Source organism: Mastigoproctus giganteus, chromosome 3 (genome assembly GCF_048544385.1).
Source record: "Mastigoproctus giganteus isolate SK-2022 chromosome 3, ASM4854438v1, whole genome shotgun sequence".
In the NCBI taxonomy this organism is placed as follows: domain Eukaryota; kingdom Metazoa; phylum Arthropoda; class Arachnida; order Uropygi; family Thelyphonidae; genus Mastigoproctus; species Mastigoproctus giganteus.
Genome location: NC_143577.1, coordinates 17,971,722 through 17,993,111, shown reverse-complemented (window position 1 = coordinate 17,993,111; position 21,390 = coordinate 17,971,722). Strand labels below are relative to the sequence as shown.

The window sequence follows — 21,390 nt, the reverse complement described above, 5'->3', positions numbered from 1 at the left end:
ATCAGTAAACATGCATAAATAACTGCCACATACTTTTACTCAAACCCCAGATACACTGTAAACCAGCGTAATTTAAAAATAAAAATCAATCAATAATCAAAATTTGTTACTGTAATGTAAGATTTTCGATTTTTTTCGTTTTAATTTCTGGAGAGTATCATACGGAAGAGTTCTATGTATTATATTGAGGTAAACTTCTCTTATTTTTACAAATATCGATATCAACGTAGAACATATTGAGCATTACAGCTTTGGTTCATACTGTCTAATTTTCCACTATTGTACTTTATTGACCACTTTTCAAAAAATTAATAATTTAGCTTTGGCTTCTTGAATCAATATGCCTTAGTTACTGTTGTTTACCACTCTCTTAAACTTTGTCATCATCCAGATCTGTTATTCCTAGTGGGTTACAGGTCATTATGGTAGTTGAACTGTCAGCCTTCCATTCACCATTTTATTTCATTCTGTGCTATTTCCTTTTAGAATTTAAGTCTTTGCTAGAGTAAGCATTCTTTCTTCTAATGTTTGCCTGATTCTATAACTCCGCCTTTTTCTTGGGATACTTCTAGGTGTATCTTTCACAAGATTTCTTCAAATATCTGTTTAACTAATCTCCAGTGTTATTGAGGAGGCCTCTAAGGGGTGTACTCATGCAACAAGCTAATGCTGATTTTGTATTTTTGTGTTGTATGAGTCAAATTAATATGTACACATCTCAGGAGTTCTTGTATGAGGCTACAAGTCATAGAGCCTTCTGATATTGGAAAGATGTGCTATGGACAGTAATGTTTTAAGTGAAAGGGAAACTAATGCTAGTATAACAAGCTTAAAACTTTAAAGGGATGAGTCAGAGTAGTAAATGACAGAAAAAACTTAGTTTGAACTCTGTCTGCAGCAATGTCCTGGAATAACATTGCTGTAGACGGAACTTGACCATTCGGGCAAATTCTGTCTACAGAAATAGGCAAGTTCTGTCTTGTCTATTCCATTGTGGAATGGGCAAGTGAGTGAGAGTACCCTGTTATGGAAGATTCAGTCTGTCCCTTATTAATTGGAGCAATATAGAAAAAATGTTTTTTAATTCTAAATATTTAAGTTTTTAACATTTTATTAAAATATAACTTAAAATAGATATTTATTTTCAATGTATTTAGATTGGTGCAAGATTTAGAGATGTCTTGTTTTACTTATACAACATATGGTAAAGATTTTATAAAATCCAGGAGGCTTAGTCCTGATAGCTTTCTACAAATGGCTATGCAGTTGGCCTTTTTCAGGTGAGCAGATGGAAAAAGATTTTAAATTTGTTCCATTAAGAATTTTCTTGTTGCTCCATTAACCATTATGTTTAGATTTCATTCAAATATAATTGCAAATAAATTAGGTTACCTGTTTTGAACCATTAGAATGTGTCTTTAAAATATAGATTTGTGAGTTGAATGGAATGTTGTGATACAGGTATACAGTTAATAAGCATGAATGACAGCTACGTCTAATTAACATATTCACTTCCACCTATATTTGAGCAAGTGCATCTGATGTTCTGTAATTTTTGAAATGTTGAAAAAAAAAAAAAAAAAAATTCCAAAAATTCATAGATAATGGTTGAAAAGTAAAAGTCTGGGAGCTAAAAGTGAACATTACTTTTGGGCTGAGCTGTAAATCAGAACAAAGCTCAACATTTTATGAAAAGTATATTTCGTGTACATAAACTAAACTCAGCATAAGCAAAGAACAAATAAAACTGTGTATCAAGTCTATAAACAAAATCCAAGTGTTGTTGCAAATAGCCCATGTTCAAGCAATGTGACAATATTGAGCTGTTGTTAATTTCGTGTGCCTTTACATTTACAGCATTCATTTATTGTCTGCTCATATGCATTATAGCACATTACTTCTAGTGCCATTTGACAATTATACTTCAGAGGCAGTGAACATGTTAATCAGATACTGCATTGTATAAGTACAAATACTGTGCCATGAACTGTATGTTCAGATTCATTTTGCACCTTTAACTTAATTCAGAAACTCTAAGTTAGAGAGTAGTTTCTGAATTAAGTACATATTTAAATATGAGGGGCATTCAATAAATTATCTACCTAAAGTACTTCCCATAATTATATTTCAATGATTCATGATTTATCATGTTCCTACATATCTCAACTTGAATCATACTAAATTTGATCCCACTATGTTTTTACATTGTGCTTCTGTAACAAAAAGAAGGAAAACTGAATCAAATTACGGATTTGCTGAAATTGGAGCATCGTTTAGTCATCAAGTTTCTCACCAAAGAAGGAAATGGGCCAAAGCGGCCATTAATGAAATAAAGGTGGCTGTGTATGGCAACAGTGCACTTTCACAGTGCCAGGTGAAATTCTGATCAAAACAATTCAAGTGGGGTTAGAGAGTCCATCGAAGATGATCCACATCCAGGAAGGCCTGTGACAGCAACCACTCCAGAAATGTGCCAAGCTGTGGAAACTCTTGTGCTGAATGACAGACATTTAAATCTCCAAATCTCTAGGGAATACGACATATCTGAGGGGACAGTTATAACCATCCTCCATGAACATTTGGGGATGACTAAGATCAGTGCAAGGTGGGCCCCAGATTTCTGAACCCTGTGCAGAAGCAGTTCAGAGTATGGTGTTGTGAGGAGAATTTAGAGCTTTATGAAAGGGATCCTGAAACTTTCATTTCCAGAATTGTTATGGGTGATGAAACATGGGTTGGTCACTAGGTTTCTGAGACCAAGCAAGAATCAGTGCAATGGAAGCACAAGGGTTCTCCCTTACCCAGAAAATTTCGGACACAACCTTCAGCTGGTAAGCTTATGACCACAATTTTTTAGGATGCTGGGGAAATTTTGTACATTCACTACTTAGAACACAAGCAGACAGTCACTGAGGAGTCATATGTATCTCTACTGTAGAACCTAAGGGATGTCATAAAGGAAAACACCATGGAAAACTTTCCAAAGGTGTGCTGCTTCTTCAGGACAACAACATACCAGTGAACTGGTCACATGCTGTTGCTGCTTTGAGAGAGAGAGACTACAGAACTTACCCATCCACCTTACAGGCTGGATCTGGCCCCTAGTGACTATATCCTGTTTCGACAACTCAAGAAAAACGTATGTGGATGTTGCTTTGCCGATGATAATGAACTGAAGTCTGCTATTTCTGTGTTCTTTGATGGACAGGGCAAAGAATTTTATTTGTCTGGTATTTCCTCATTGCCAACAAAATGAAACAATAGTATTGAAGATCAGGGGAGTTACATTGAAAAATAAAAAAAAAAATTTTTTTGCCTCTATCTCATTTCCTTCATAGGTAGGTAGATAATTTATTGAATGTCCCCTGTAACTCTAGCAAATATTTATATTCTGGAAAAAAAAAAAATATTTTTTTTTGATAGATTTATTTTGTAAGAGTAATATAGTTTAGTTTGAATAACACAAAGCAGAGTACACTTTTATTTACATTGCTGTTGTACCATTTTTGTGAAAATACATTTTGGCTCCATGTGACTTTTTTGTTTCTTGGACTTGAAGAAAAGAAAAAAAACCTGAAAGGTTACAATAAAGAATATTATGACAGCTTAGCTTTGCAATTTCAAAAACAGTACCAGAAGTGCTTCCACAAGTAGGAAAATCATTGAACTAAGTGCTCTACATTAGAAAGACACTATTTTGACAGATCTCAAATACACTCCTTAGTGTATGTTGTCTCCATGAAGAAATTTTACAACAATAATCTCTAAAGGCTTCTTGTTCATTTTAACTGTTAAGTAATTGTTTAATTAATTAAATAAAAATTAAATATACATATATATTTTTTTTCTTCTCAATATAATGTCCCAATACACCATGCTGTGGACACTCTGGAAAGTGTTATCTTTCAATTTCAGGCTTCATGGTCAATTAGGAGCAACTTACGAGTCTGCTTCTACTCGAAAGTTCTTACATGGCAGAACAGAAACTATCAGATCTGCTTCAGTTGAAGCACTTGATTTCTGTCAACATATGATGGACACCACTACTCCACCTCACATTAAAGCAGCAGCTTTAAGGACAGCAGTAGATGCCCACAAGGACTACACTGTACAGGTAATATTAAGCATATTTTGTAAAATAAATAAATGATCTTTATTTAATGTACCAAAATTAGATAAATATGATTGATGAATAGGTTTATTATAATTACTGTTTTTTTTTTTTTTTCATTCCAAAAGACCATTATATAGTGGTCTGTTGGACTACTTATACATTGGATTTTGAATAATACCTTAAATAAAGCCAGTACGGCATAATTTAGATGGCCATCCCCAGAAAATGCCAAGGCCAAATAACATGAAATATCAGAACTTTGATACTGTAAACAATCCACATCACAGGGACCAATAAAAGAAACAAATAAAATTTAAAAACAATCATTGTGTCCTATCTCATCAGGGCAACGATAGTCATGGAATCACTGCATTTCGAACATCATACAAATCAATACATTGGACAACAACTGACATAATACTATCAGCTTGCCAATGCAATAGATTTGCATAATGGCAGCCTTTATGCAGTGAAAAATAAACCAGAATAGCTTAAGCACCTTCACAGTGTAAAGGCAAATTGTCAACTGAAAAATGAAGTATAAATAAGAACATAAAAACAAAATCAACCAGTCTATAGACGTTAGTAGTATGAGAGTGCCAAGCAACTACACCCACTACAACCATGCTAAATAAATTAAAATAAAGAAAAAAGAGATGTCAAACATCAGTGGCTGTTTAGCATAGCAACAACACGTTGCCTGAAACAATGTAAATTAAAATATCAGCAGAATGGATAAGCTTGCATGTACACACACACACAAGGTTTTTATTTTTATTCTAAGTCATTAATGAACCTAAAACCCAACAACAGCAACTCTGAAAATCACAGTTCCCTTAGTAGCTTAACCAACAAGCTGAGCATCCTAATTTTCACAGTTAGCAAGTTAACTATGGACATAATTCCTTTGTGCACACCCATATCTCTAGTTCTATAGTGGTGAAAAGAGAAAGTGGATCACTTATCACTATTTTTGACCATTCTCCCAGTTGGGGAATGATTGAAATTTCAGATACTTGTACACATAACAAATGTATAAACAGTGATGACAGAATATCTTCAGTTACATTTTCACTGTGTTTAATCATAAAGTTGGGGAACATGTTTGAAACTTTGTTGGGAAACAGGTCCCTCTCTCCTGCACCATCTTCTATACTACTAGCACTTTTATGTGAAAAATAACACACTCTTTCCTTTCAGGCTATAAATGGACTTGGAGTGGATCGTTTACTTCTAGGATTGAAGTTAGTAGCTGTTGAGAACGGTTTTAATGTTCCAGAACTATTCCTAGATACTGGTTATGTTACTAGTACACATTTTAGGCTTTCTACAAGTCAGGTAAGACCATATTTCTTACCAAATTGCCAATATTTCTTAAATTCTGTTTAAGAACCTAAAATTACCATTTGTTGTTTAGTGATTACAAACTTTTAATTTTAAACTGGTTAATTTCATTTTCATTTAACCACTTTAATATCTGAATAGACAAACAAAATATAGGCTTTGATCAAGGTGAAAACATTCATGCTAATTAGGGATAGAGCCTATACAGGCAGTAGTACCAGTAATTAATAGTAATAAAACTTAAATTATTCTGATTTTATTTTAATCAAAACAAAGGAAGTACAGGTAGTTCCCAACTTTACGAGTTAATTAATTCCTAGCACGTGCTTGTAAAGCGCAAATTTATTTCTCATAGACATAATGCTAAAAATAGGGGTTACGTTATCAACAATGAAATTAGTTAGTTTATGTTTAAACAATGATTTATTTATCCAAAGAAATGAAAACGTAGCCTGTAAAATCAAGTAAATTATAATAATAGAGAAATTATTTATGACTTACAAATGTTAAAGAATGTTTATTCTTCACCGTCATTATCAACTAAATGCACACTTGTTGATCACTCATTATTGGCTCGACACTTGTTGGTTTGTTGCACAAGGAGTCGTCTTCAAAAAATGCTTCAAGAGGCATTTATTTCCAAGATAATCTTCTCTTTTCTTTTTAAATTTTAATAGCATGCATAATGAACGAATTGCAACTAACAAATAAAACACACAAATTGCAACTAACATGGTTTGCATAAAGTAACAAGTTTATGAAGCTTAAAAAAAAAAAAAATTGCTTGCAGTAACAGAAAAGCCCAATAAACCAAAAAGTGCAAATTGTTTTATGGTTGCAACCACCAGAAATGTGCTTTAGAAAAATATCACAAAGCCGTTCAAAATTGGTTTTGGTTCTTATAACAGAACATATAACGATGAAAGTGTAGTGCATTTTAATGATTTGAATTGGTAACTAATACAATTTACACTGTAAAAACGACCTTTTAGAGAGTTATATAGCAAAAATTTCAACTTCCGAGGTCATGGAAAGAATTACCAAAAAACAATGTATTATTGGGTGAACCCAATAATACATTATGATATTTTCATGATACGATGGTGTCTCTGGAACGGATTAATATCATAAAGCAGAGTACACTGTATTGTATAGCTATGCGCGTGGTTTGAAATGCAATATTTATGAATGCTTAACATTCATTTTTTTGCAATTATTGTTCATATTTTCGATTTTGATGATACTTGATACTTGGGGGAAAAAAAAAAAAAACTCATAAAGTGAAAATTCATAAAGCAGGAACTACCTGTATAGCTAATTCATGTAAGAAATGTTTATATACAGTTGTGAACAAAGTACAGAACTAGGCAAAAACAAATTTATTTATTATTTTTAAATAAAAGCATATTCCATAGGATTATATATAAATACATCCAAGTTTATATTTTTACAAAGCTTTCACATTTTGGTATTCATAAATTGAGTTGTATGATTTATAAAAAAAATTATATCTCAGTGAGAAGGAATAATACTCTACATGCAAAACAATATTAAAATTTTATTAACAACAGTGATGTGGTAGTATTTTTGTGGAACTCTTTTGCAAATCCAGAATTTACAGTGAATAAAAACAGTAATATACATTTATATATACAATATAAATGTATCTGATCTGATCACACATGCATGTTATGACAATTGTCTCCTCTCTTTTAGCATTTTGTGTAATGATCTTATCAGTAATTCCAGTTTATGTAGCAGCCTGAAGAAAATGGCATCAAAACTATTATGTTTCTAGTTGTGTAATGTCAAAATTGTTACTTGCATCCATCTCTTTATAATTTCTACCTCATAGTAATTTACTAGATTGGTCAGGTATGACCTGCCCTTAATAAACCTGTGCTGGGAATTATTCAAGATAACATTCTTGTCAAGATGGTCGTAAATCCTTAACCACAGACTCCAAGATCTGCCATATCAAGAAATTAAACTCACTGACCCTCTAGTTACCCAACTCTTCTTTAGCAAGAGAACCTTTCTGGAGTCTAGTGAAGTCTTCATTAATATTCCCAATGGTTCGATACACTTGCATGCAGTCTTTTTAAGTATAACTGATATATACCATCCTTTCCTGAGGTCTTGCATCATTTAACCTCATTAGCTTTTCTAACAAACACTTCTCTGAGGAAATTTTTCTCTATGATTATTATATAAGATATAATTTACTGTTCACAGACAAAAATCTTAAAATATTTGTAACTTTTAAAGTACAAGACAGTAATATTTGTAACTTTTAAAGTAAAAGATATTGATGCAAAGCATGACTGGACTATATGCTGATTATTGCATGGCAGTGCTAAATAAAAAAAAAAAGAGACTATAAAAGGTTCTTATTTGCTTGAAGAAGCCAGGATAAAGAAAGAAAGAATTATATCAGCTATACTGTAGGGTAAAAAATGTTTGAAAATAGAAGGCAGCCAATGATTGTTTAGTTTAAATGAGTACTTTCTGCTTTACATTAAACAGTGAGTAAAAGAAAGTAGTTTACTATCTGTTGATTATTAAAGTATGTTGTTGAATTTTAATGACTCAACAATTGTAAAGCACATGAAAAATATGTTAATGTTGGATATTTTTGAATTGTTTTTCTTTAATTATCTAATTGCAGAATATTTCCAATTTTTGACAGAAAATCAAGTTAAGGAATTTTATTCTGAAAATTGAGGAGAAAACCAAGAATTGAAATCTGAAGGGAAACCTGTTTGTTACTGTCAAAAATCATACAAACAACCATACACTATGTAAAGATGCCTGACTAATCAGATGCTTGAAGAAATTGAAAGCTATACAATTAGCATTAGGCAGTAGTCATGCTACATTCAATTTCAAGTGAATTTCTCATCAACAAATTACAGCAGCATAACTTGAACAAATCTTTTATCACATAGGTAACTGGTCACAACAGTTTCTTAGGTGCTACCACTCCAAGTTCAAACCACATCACCAGACTTTACCTGAAAATACGACTTAACTAGATTTTTTTTTTTTTTTTTTTTTTGTGTGTGTGTATATATATATATATATATATATTTTTTTTTTTTTTTTTTTTTTTATTAATCCTTGATATTTTTATTCCTCTTTCACAGGTTCCATCAAAAGTAGATGCTTTTATGTGTTATGGACCAGCAGTTCCCAACGGATATGGTTGTTGCTATAATCCTCAATCTACATCCATCAACTTTGGATTGTCTGCCTGTAACAGTAGTCCAGAAACCCATTCAAGTAACTACATGTCATCTCTCATAGATAGCCTTACAGACATGCATGATATTCTGCTAAGGGTACAGCAGTCAAAACTGTGATATTTTGATATGAAAAAAAAAAAAAGTTAATTTTGAGTATCAAAAAATGTCAGATTTTTAAATACTAATGGTGTATACTGATTCATGTAAATCTTAAGCCTTTTGCAGTGTCACCATGTTATATTATGCCTTCAAGCTAGGAATGCTCATTTGATATTTTTTAATGATATCAGTGCCAATATTTTTGTAGGGGAGGAATGGTTTAATGTGACTTTCAGCAGGCAGAAAATCACATCTTCAATATATTATAGTGATAGTGTAATAGGTTAGCTTCAATTGACCAAGAGTGACTTGGTTCAGCTTATAACAAGTTTTCATTATATTTTGAATTGAATAACAAAAAATAAGGGAGGGGAAAACTTTTTTTCTCTCTTCATGTTTTGTTTTCTTATCAGCTTGCTCTGCATTTATATTAAATTTATTTGTCTTGATGAAAGCATTGAGCAAATTATTAGCTTCTGTATCTAAGCTAGCCAAAGCACTTGAGCAGTATCTCCGTAAGCTTGATGATTAGTGATAAAGAATTTCACTGGTTTTCCTTCAACATTATTAAGGACTGCACAGGAACGTTTTATAAAAACATTCTATAGGATGAAATAGGATAGTTTATTAATATCTTGTTCAAAGACCTAAAGTGTCTTTAGACTAACCATGCTATAGAAGTTTAAACTGAATAAAAAATTCCCATTTTATTATTATTATTTTTTTTTTCTATTTTTAATTGGAAATGAAATATTAAAAGAAAACTAAATGAAAAATAATGCAGCATAAGGTTCGTACAAAACCATATTTCTCAGTTACAATATTAAATGATGGTTCATTGCTGTCAGATATGATGAATAATGCAGCATTGTTCTTTAGTATTGCAATCCATTCTCTCATGGTTGTTAGAATTATCATTGGCAGAATGATGCTAGGAAGCAAAGCTTATACAGCATTAGCAATAATAATAATAATAAATTATTCCCTTTGTTGGCACACCCTTCTAATAGTTTATACAACTCTTCTTTAAATTTATCATTGCTCTATATTATGCTCTGAAAGTAGATGAGCATAAACTACACAACAATTACACTTAAATGAAAACTGTTGACTCTGTTGACTATCACCAGAGCAATTTACAGATCCATAAGTGTAGATAGATGCTCCATGAATGCAGGAATCACTGAAAAATACTTGCTATGTCATTTTAATCGGTTTGAAGGGTCTGAATTTTTCTGAAGATGAAGAAGTAGGTCTTTTCATGTGAGTTAATCCAGAGTTTGTTCCAGAATTTTTAATCTTGCACCAAAACATTCTGCCCATATGAACTGCATGTGTGAACTTGCAGTTCATATATGTAATGCAGATAACTTAACCCAGGCCTCATCAACTCAAATCACCCACTGGACTCTTCTGAAAACAAATTTAATGGCTGCAAAAGGAAACAACAAAGTTTTGTAAAGTTTACGTTAATAAGCTGCTTTTCTTTATATTGCCTTAAATTTTATTAATACCTACTGTGTTGTTTTTGTTTTGTTTTGTTTTTTGTGCTAGAAGCTCAACTGATTTTATAAATTTAATCTCAATATCCTGAAATAAATTTTAATTTTTGGAAGTGGAGATGGATACAAAAGATGAAAAAAAAAATTCCAGAATACCATTTTTGCAGAAAAATTTCTGAAATTTGTGAATTTTTATTCTTTGGGTAGTTCTTTCTGTTTTATCTGTTTTCCAAAAAAATTAATTTTAATTCAGTGCTGCACTGCAAATCAGTTAATTACCTCTAGCAGGCTTGCATCAACAACAAGTGTAAATGTAAAAATTTCAAATGTATTGTCCTTTGGTGCCTATGCAGCCACCACACCAATTGAGTTAAAGTTTGATAATTGATACTCAGTAGCTATAAAATTTTCCTCTACTTCTTAATCAGCAGTTACGGACATACACTAATACGACCAAAATATTCAGACACACAAATAGTTGAAAAAAGGGCTTTTAATTCAAAATCTTTTAATTAAAAATAAACTTTTAATTCAAAAATGTATTATGTAGTAGGGACTACCTTTAGCCGGTATGACAGCCTCAATTTATCCGTGCACTTTCTTACAGCTTCTGGTAGGTGTTGGCCAGTACTCATCTTGTAGCAGCTGCTTTGAAGGAGGAATAGAGCCCGTTTAGAAGGCCATTTTGGCTGTAGCCTAATGCGACACTCCAATTTGCTCCACATATGTTCAGTGGGAATGGGAGTTAGGGCCCTGAGCCAGCCAGTCCAACTTTTCAAGTAATCCACAAGCCACTCTTGTATAACTCTTTTGGTATGACATGGAGCATTGTTGTGCATATTTGTCAAGTACATCATGGACTTTATGATTCAGTTATTGTCAACAAGTAAGTCTGAACCAGTTGAAACACCCCTTGCGAGTAGACTGCTTCACAGCTGAGACTATACACTCTGAAAGGAAGCAATATTGCACACCTAAACACATCCATCAGAACAAAACATTGTGTAGTATGATTCAATTCCATATCACCTCCTCTGACTGTTGTAGAGCCCATCAGTATCAGGAACAACACCATTCCAACTGCCATTTTGCATTGTTGGATGTCTCTAACTTGAACACACAGGTAGTTGCAAAAAGAGCTTTTAATTTAATTGAAAGTCTTGAGTTTCTGTCCACAATGTAATATACTACTGCTGCTGCAGGGCCAGACCCACAAGGTTTATAGTGGTACATGTGAGCCAATATTAGTATTATAATGGCTGGATGTTGCAAGGAAGTGAACATCTACTGCATCTGCCAAAAATGGAAAAAAATTATCACCATATGTAGCTAACCAGTTCTGCTTTGAACTTTCAAACCCTCTGCCTCAACCACTGTGGCCAGGCAACTTATTCGAATGATCTACAGCATACTTCCCGAAAGTAAACTTCATGAGATCCAGCTGTCTGTAACTCCTCAAAACAGGCTTTTTTTTGTACAGTTCATAATTGTGGAGAGGCATTCGAATACTTTTGGTCATATAGCGCAAGTGATGAGAACATGCATATATTAACCCTTTTTTTTTGGACCTGTCTGTTGCTTGTTCATTAGTTTCTAGTGCTGGTATTCTGAATATACGAAGTTTAAAAATGATTATTGTGCATGGAATAACATTTAAAATCTATAGAATCTATTTTTCAAATATTAAACTAAATATGTTTAACCCCTGAGAACTTGCTGGTGGGATCAACTCCAATTATATTTTGAAATCTAAAACCACACTGCAACTTAATATCAAAATAAAAATGTAATGTACTCCTCTGGTCCTAAGAAAAAAGCCATGAACAAATTATGTATGGCAAAAGATGGCTTTGTTAATTTCATAATGTAAATAGGCCTTCAACTTTTTATTTGTTGTCGAGATTATATAGAAAACAAAGCTTTGTTTCAAAGTGTATTGCAATTTCTGCTTTTTAGATTCTTCATTATTCTGAGATAAAAGGGAATTATGAAGATGAACTACTTGTTTTTGTGGTTTATCTGTTGCAATACTGTGGAAATGCATGTAGAACATAAGTACAAGGTGTGGAGTTTTAAAATTGATTGTATATGTATAATGGTTTTGTAGATGTCAGGAGTGAAATACATATAACATTGTCTGCACTGAACAAAACAGGAAATGTAGCTCAAATTTTTTAAAAGATTTAGAATGAAGTCCACCTGTATAGAAAGAGTGATGGAAAAGAAGGGAAAACTCCAAAAAGCCAGTATGTTTCTTTGCAGGTTTAGGGTTTTCGGGCACCTCCGTAACCAGGTGGGCAGGAGCAGCAATGCGTAGCACACGCTTCTTGATTAGACAGGGGTTCGAGCCCGTGACCACCAAATACAGAGGATGCGGAACGGTCAGGGAATGACCACTGCATATCCCCGGAGCAATATGGCCTTAGTTGCTAATGCTCCTAAAAACCAAATAACAAACATTAGGGTTTTTGTGAATGAAGAGTGAATGTAGTTGTGAATTGTATAAAAATATTTAAAAAGTAAATATAAGTTGAAAAGATTGGTTGGTTTAATTTTTTATGGCACAACAGCTTAGACTAAATTGAAAAGAGTGTGTGTAAAAGCATAAATGAAAGTCTGCCATGAGTGAAACAGAAAACTTAACTAAACCACACTGCAACTTAATATCAAACAAAAATGTAATGTATTCCTCTGGTCCTAAGAAAACCACGAACAAATTATGTATGGCAAAAGATGGCTTTATTAATTTCATAATGTAAATAGGCCTTCAACCTTGGGTTTGAGGGGTTATTGAAACTACTTTCTTCCTTCACTTGCTGGAATGCCATGCAGCTTTACTTTGAAAAAACAATGGGCATCAGCAGACAAATCCCTCCTCCTCCTGCTTTTCCCAGGTATTTCCATTTATTCTTCATTAGACAACCTTCATTTTATTCTTCCTAAATTTTCATTTGTTTGTGACAGCTTTAGCCAGTTAAGGAGACATATAATCTTGCTGGCATTCTGGAATGTTCACTTCTGAAAATTTTCTTCCATTCATTATATTTCTTCATGAAAACCCTAAACCTGAAGATATATATACTGACTTGCTGGCTCTTTGGAGTTTTCCTTCTTTTCGATAATTCTTTCCCTGTAAGGCGGACTTTATTCTACTACTTTGATGAAAAATTTCAGCCACATTTTCTGTTTTGGTTGGTATCAGCAAAAATATTGTATGTGTAATACAAGTGTCTGAATCGATCTGCAAACCAGGTAATGGCGGGGGGAGGGATACCTGATTATTTGAGTAAACTTTTGAATTTATATTTTATGATCATGTTACTATAACTGAAAACAAAGACAAACAAATTAAAATAATTATCTGTATTGAAAAACAACAAGTGAATTTGTAATAGATTTTTCATGTTGATAGAACAATGTAAAATACATTTTTGAGAATTTAGTATATCAGATTGTGTTTAAAAAACAAAAAAAAAGCATATTGGAATGCATATGTATAGCTTAACTGAAAATTGTTATTAAAAGAGCTTTTTACACAGTATATTAAAGAAAAATGATGAAGGTAGTTTTGTAATATTTTCCAGTTTTTATTAAAGGCTTGTGTTATTTTCAAAACTTGGTACTGATGCTAAAGAAAAACATAAAACGAACAGACATTGGACCAATGTTTTTTTTTATCTACAAATGGTAATTTCATTATTACATAAAAAAAAAAAAAAAAACTCAGTTGAAATTTTAAATATCTATACAATAAAAATAGTCTTCCCTCCTTAGGGGGACTATTGATTGGGATATTAAAAACTAAAGAAAAACTATAATCACAAAGCATTAAGGTGTCACAAGTGCTTGGCCCAGTCTTAAGGCACTTCAACTTTACATACTAACATGGATGTATTAGGCCAACTCCACTCTTCCAGTGGATGCCAACAACTATAAATAATTTCAGGACTGCACCAGCTGCCACTAAAGTGATGGTGATATAAACGGAAGAAATAAATTATAGTAAAAGCTGACTGCTTAAGGAGAATAGACACATTCAATGCACACAACTTATTACACTTGAACACAGTTAGGCTCATAAGGAAACAGCTCTCAATTTAAACTGCAAGACAAAAAAGAAATTAAAATTTTAATGAAAAATCTCTTGTGTATTTATTTTGTGCTCATCTTTCACCATGCAAATACAAGCATGCATAAGAACAGTTCTTGCTTACTCACTTATCAAGAGCAAGCAATTGATTGGTAAGACAAGTTTTTGTATATTATCTTTTCAGTAAATTTTCAAAAATATTTTTGTTATACAGTTTGTGTCAGCAGCTGATTAGTTGCCCAGTATCCTTCAAAAAATAATTTTTTTGCTTGTTATTTTCCCTTTATTGTGCTGACTTGCGTAGAATATTTCCAAGGAAAGAAAGATCAACATGAAGTTAAGGTTTCCTTGTCAGTTCAGTTGGGTAACTGAGTGGCCGCCGTAGCTGAATGGTCAGGAGCCAGAGTGCAGTAGCACATGCTCTTTGAGTAGACCAGGGTTCAAGCCCCCTGACTGCTAAATAAGGTTGATCTGCCAATCCACACTGAACCAGCGTGGCAGATTATGGTCCCTTTCCCTCAACATGTATCGTTTCGTTGAGGAGGCTTCAATCCTTCAGTGGGTTGATAATGGCTGCAGTTTACGTTTTACGTTATTTTTCAGTTCTAGGTATATTGATTAATATTTAACTTCAGTACTTCAAAACGATATTAGAAGATACTCTAAGTAAAAAAAAAAATCATACACAGCAATATACTACTAAACACATTGTATCATACATCCTATGCTTTTCTTTCTCATAGTTTGCTAACAGATATAACACATGATAACACTAAAGAGAGGTATGGAGGAAATGGACTGGTCTTTAATCACCAAAGCTCACGATGACTTATTATTATTGAATGAATAGTTAACAAGGTAGAACTGCCATCCCAGGAATTTTTAGTTGTGTAGAACTCTGTGTCCTGTTCGTAAATTTAAACATAAGAACATTAACTTTTATATCACATACTTTTTTATACAGGTGTTACTGAGAGGTGAGTTCTACTGAGAGGTGAGTAACACATCTCAGTAGAACTGAGATGTGTTACTCACCTGTTATCCCAAGAATTATTCGATATGCAGACTATAATGTGCTAACACATTCTGTCATTGGTTTGAACATTTTCAAAAATACAGTATATAATTTTTCCTACTAAATATCATCTCAGTAATTAAAGGTTGGTCATGTCCACTCCAATTACATTCATCATGCAAATTGTCAATAAGTTTAAAGCTAAGATTTTATGCACCTTCATGAATTATAAATCGCCAATAAACATACCGTATTTGTCAGCTTATCAGACACTGCGGCATGGAAGGCTTGCCCTAATTTTGGAATGGTAAATTTAAGGGAAAAAACTTTTGAAAAAAATTTATTGTTATATAAATTTAATGGAAATTTAAAATTAAATAAAAATAAAAGCCAATAAAGGCAGGTATAGGATTATTACTCTTATTTTAGTATTATTCAACTTCAGACTTGATCATCATCATTATCCTCAACATCAATAGTATAATTTTGCCTTCTTGATGTGCCTGCCATTGATTAGGGCTTAAATATATAACTGGAATTCACTTGTTACTCCAACAACAGCCTACTAATTACTGAAAAGTGTACTGGCCGTGATCGTGATGTAAACTATCTATTAACTACATTGTGTTGCTTGCTGATTTTTCAGTTTTGCGCATGTGCTGTATTGCCACTTTCAGCTCCTAAGATGCAGAGCAATTTTTTAAGGTATTTATAAGGAAAAAAGTGCATCTTATAAGCTGACAAAGCTGCATTATTTATCTGACCCGATATAGTTCATAAGTTATGAACTTGCACAATTCAATCCTATCTATAAGCAATACTAATTGTTTCCAAAGCAACAAAGTCATTGTAATAAGCTTAACCCCACACTGCCAATGTTGCATCTGACACACACAAAATCAAGTCCTCCTATGTATCTTTCCCCACCAACATTCTCTAAATGATTAGTATTTTCTGTTTTCACTCATATATGAGGAATTAAATTTCCAATTTGACATTTTATGGATACTATGCAAGCAATAGCATCCAGCTTTCTTCTATTTAACTCCCATTCCTATGTAGTACTCTCGTCTCAGAGATACCTCATTCCTGTGTGGTATCTCTGAGACCAGCGAGAGCTGGCTAATCTTGCCCACAAAGCTTTGGTTTTGCGAACTAAAAATGAGAAACTGACAGAAATACAAATACAGTAAACTCTCCATTTTTCGGGATAGATGGTAAAAAAAAAAAAATCCCAGATAATCGATTTCCTGGTTAATCCAAAAATACAAAAGTCCCCTACATATGTAAGAGATGCGTTCAAGGACTTCTTACGTTCATAACTCGGGAATGGCTAATAACATATTGCTACTATATTATTATTGACAAATCTGAATTCAGTGCAATAATTGTTAATGTTTGACCATTTTCATACATCCTTATTATTTTAATTTTCTGATCCAAATCAATCGCTTTCCTTTTGTTGGTAGATTTACCAGTACCACTTATTCTCTTAGTTGGCACCATGATAACAGTCAAAATGAAATTATCTGTAAAGAACTTCACAAGGTTAAGGTGAAAACTCACTATTATCACCAAAAAAACAATTTGCACTTTCCATGTTATTGGACTTTTCTGTTAGTGCATCTAATTATAAATGGGTAGTAAAGTCTATCTTATTGCATTTGCGATAATACCAATAGCTGGAATTCTGTGAGTTTTTACATTATTATGGTGAAATGTGTCTCCTTCACTGAAATCTTCAAAAAATCATAAATAAATTTTAAGAATCTTCTCTTTTGTATTTTTTTCTCGTTATTCCATATCTCACTTGTGCAATTTGTTTGTGCTCTGATCATCGTTATTGATTGTTTGTTTTAAATTTTACAATCCTAAAAAAAAAAAAGTGAAAAAAATGTGCATAAATCTGAAGTTGTGTAAATCGTGACTTACTGTATTAAAAAATGTTCAACGACCTACATAAAAAATATGGCCACAGATAAATTAAAAACTTACCACGCACTACCCGCGTGTCCAATATGATGCTACTTCCCTTTATTTTTTACGATGTCACGTATGGTTTGATCACTAACATTGTAATGGTTCCTTAAAGATTTAACAGATGCACGGTTTTCAAACTTTGGAATAATTTCAAGTTTTTGTTGAACTGTGAAAGTGCAACTCTTTTGCATTTACCCATCGTTTTTGCAATTTCTAAACAAAAAAAAAAAAAAAAACATTGACATCCCTGACAAATAACGAAACAAAATTTGTCTTTTTGTGGTGCAACGGAACACAACAATCGATGCGATGCACTAAAACAAACTAAACTTTTTTTTTTTTTTTTTTTGAGTATGAAAACAGCGGGGGTTGCAAGATAATAGGTATATTTCCCAATGACGACTTATAACGTTGCTTATTTACAACTTGCAAAACATCTGTTTATACATATTTTAGTTATTACTTGAATTTTATGATTTCTGGGTTTTTTTTTTTTTTTTTTTATTTGGATTCTTGAACTGTCCGGTTAATCCATTCCCAGTAAATTGAGAGTCTGCTGTATTTATATTGCATCTGCCCAACACCATACGCAAGCATCTGTGTTTCAGTTTGGGAGATGAATAAATAGTGATAAACACATTATTATTATTGGTTTCTCTTGTTTATTTCTGTTCAGTATTTTTGAGTTTGGCATATAATTAAAATAAAGTGTGATAGCTGCCTTGCAGATATCACACGAGCAACAAATCTGTTCCATTTAATAATGCACCTGTTAAAAATGTTTACCTTAACATTTTTTGCAGTTATATGCAGATTACAGTGCCTTAATTTACAATTTCTGCAGAAAATTTTCCCTTTCAGCTTGGAAAGGATTAATTTCTTAATGAACTTAGTTCATTATATAAATTAAGGAGTGAATGGGATTTTTTTGTGAACCTTCCAGCTTTGTAAAATGAAAACTTTTTACATATATTTTTAAATATAATTTTTTTTTTCTTATTTTGATTTTATTGTCCAACACTAAAATTGCCAGAAATCAAATCAGAATAAAAATAAAAAGTTTTTTTTTTAATGCAGTACGATTATATTTATTTATATATCATTTTATTAGGTTTGAAAACTTCTGTATCTGAGTTTCACTGAATTTCTTCAATTTTGAGGTTGAGTATGATCTCTGATTTTCAGAGCTGTTTTTGTGCTGCCATCTACACTGGTGTGCAAAACTTAAGGACCAACACTATTTCTAAAGGTAACAACCACAAAATTTTTATTTGAGGTACTCTTTAGTGATGAGAGTAGATTCAGTCTCAGCAGCGATTCTGGATGTCAGCTAATCTGGCGAGAGGTTGGCACACGGTATCACCCCGCAAACATCACTGAAAGGGATCGATATGGCGGTCAAGGTGTTCTCATCTGGGGAGGTGTTATCTTGGATGGACGTACACAACTCCAGATACAGGAAGGCAGTACTGTAACCAGTGCACGCTACTGTACTGAGGTAATCCTTCCCCACGTGCATCTATTCTGGGGTGCCATTGGCCTCGAGTTCGTGTTTATTGATGATAACACCGCACCCCATCGCACTGCAGCTGTTGATATGCTTTTCGAAAGTGAGGACATTGTTCGTATGGATTGGCCTGCTCGTTCCGCCGATCTAAATCCCATCAAACACATATGGGATGCTCTGGGGAGACACCTAGTGGCATGTCCACACCCACAAGAAAATGTTCACTAGCTGAAGATGCCACTCACAGCGGAATGGATGATGTTACCACAAGAACTTATCAACAACATTGTTCTAAGTATGGACAGGGGGTGCAAAGCCTGCATCGACATTAGTGGTGGCCATATCTCCTATTGAGGACCACCTCTTCCCTTTGTTCCATCTTTGGCAGTGATGCATCTGTATCATGGCAGCCAGTGCTATGTTGCCATTTTTGAATAAAGTCCCTCTGTACCGTTTTGTTTCCGTTGTTGTGTCAGTGTTGTTTCCTTCATCATTTCTGTACCTCACGAGGTTCCTTTGGTATGCTTTTCCCATATCCAAGCCACTCCTATGAGAAGCTACAGGTGAAAAGCTGACTGGTCCTTAAATTTTGCACACCAGTGTAAAACAAACCATGTCTAAAATTTGTTGGGAAATAGAGATAAGAGATGGCAATATATTGGAAAAATTTCAAGGAAATTTGTACATTAACAGATTGCTCTGAAACGACCTACAAAACACAGGTCTACATACACTCCCACCTAAAAGTTTGGAATCACAGTGTATGACAAACAGCTTTCATTAATTTTTTTAAAATTAGCTATTGAGGAGTAAGTAGTAATTAGCTAAACTGAGGTGTAAGATCACTTTTTTTAGGTGTGGTCTCCATACATGAACAGAGTATTATGCAGTGGGATAAAGGCCTCCCTATCTCTACAAGGGAATATAGAATAAATCATTGATGGGACACTATGGGCCTTCCCTGCCACCTGTCTACACTGCTTGGAGAACTTTGTCTGACCATATTGTAACTCCCAAATCCCTTCTTCCTCTGTTTTTAATTCAACCCCACCAAATATATGTTATTTTGGGGTCATTATTTCCCAAGTAAGACCTTGCATTTTGTTGTATTAAAACATAGCTGCTACTTTTCTGATCATCCTTGGAGCCATCCAAGTCACGAAGGGGTGGTGATCTTTGCATTTTAAATTGCAAATAGGTGCTTGCCCTATCACCCGTAATTAGCATACCTTAACTGTAAGTTAAATGAATTGCAGTATCGGCATTATTTTTTACTCTTTCTTGAGGCAAGTGCACACAGTCTTTGTATTTATCTAAACTAGCCCTTATTAACAAAAATAATTCATTGGGAAATGGAGTCTCCCAATTGAATAATTGCTTTAAACCACTTCGCAGCTAACTGTACTTCCAGCCTGACACCTTGTCCCATCCTCCCTCTTCATTAACTGTTGTTGTTTCAGGGTTTTAGTCCAAATTGCACTGTATAATATGTCTGTAAATTGCTTTTATTCTGTGGTTGATTTGCTGTTTTTCTGGACAAAAATGACTTGTTTTCAGGAATCAAAAACCATGCTACTCTCATCTAAAACCAACTGATCCATGTTATGAAAAAGACCCATGAAGTTCCTCACAGTCATTGATGAGATTTGAACTCAGGTCTTTTCCATCTGGTGGGGGAGGGGAGGGATGATTAATACTAACTGTGCTACCTATGAGGGCCTTCATTAACTAATATGTACAGAATTTCTTTTTGAGATATAGCTTTCTAAGTTGAGAAGAATTTTATGCACAGTAATGTCTTTTATAATTATTTTAACTATTTCTACTTGTGAACTGTAATATGAAATAAAATGCTTGGATTTTGGTTCCAACCAAAAAATAAAAAAAAATAAAATGCTTTCAGTGACCTGGGCTCTACCTTCAACTTCTGTTGCTGAAGACAGAACAGCTTAGTTGAAAAAAAAATAAATAATAAATATTTCTGGATCTTGTTAAATATTCCATTCCCAATACTGCCAAAGCCAGAAAAGTTTAAGAATGCAGTGTAATTGTATACATATTCAATTCTGAAGGACAGCAAATTTTTAGCACCCCCAGTTTGTCTGTGTATGCCCTTGTAAAAATAAACAAATTCGTTAATGTATGCAGTCTACTAAATTTCTGGCACATTAGCAAATTTGTGATTTATACAAAAATAAATTAATTAATTAAAAAAAGAGCAAAAAGCAACAACTTTTATGCATGAGCCAAGAAAATTTTGTTTCTATGCATCTGCCACATTTTTCATTCCTACAACTAGCACATGGCAACAAACAATACCCAGTGCATCAGCTACAGTATATGGATAGCCTATGTGATATGTGTGAAAAAAAAAAAATAATTATTGGAAAACTATTGGTCCAATTTTAATGAAATTTGGGAAGGCATGTCAAATCCCCCGAGGTTCTCCCATTTTTTTCCTCTTTTATATTAATGACCTACTGCCTGGAAGTCC

General features: G+C 33.3%; 1 protein-coding gene across 1 annotated transcript in view; it reads left to right on the top strand.

The window, feature by feature from the left end:
- LOC150087760 (carnitine O-acetyltransferase-like) overlaps positions 1 to 9,414 on the top strand; it is a 75,158-nt gene extending 65,744 nt beyond the window's left edge. The window contains exons 11-14 of the mRNA XM_090369190.1: positions 1,158 to 1,280; positions 3,916 to 4,114; positions 5,315 to 5,452; positions 8,605 to 9,414. Coding sequence (XP_090225316.1) covers positions 1,158 to 1,280; positions 3,916 to 4,114; positions 5,315 to 5,452; positions 8,605 to 8,820 — 676 coding nt within the window. The 3' untranslated portion in view covers positions 8,821 to 9,414. The remainder of the gene's footprint in view (positions 1 to 1,157; positions 1,281 to 3,915; positions 4,115 to 5,314; positions 5,453 to 8,604) is intronic.
- The last annotated feature ends 11,976 nt before the right edge of the window (positions 9,415 to 21,390 follow it).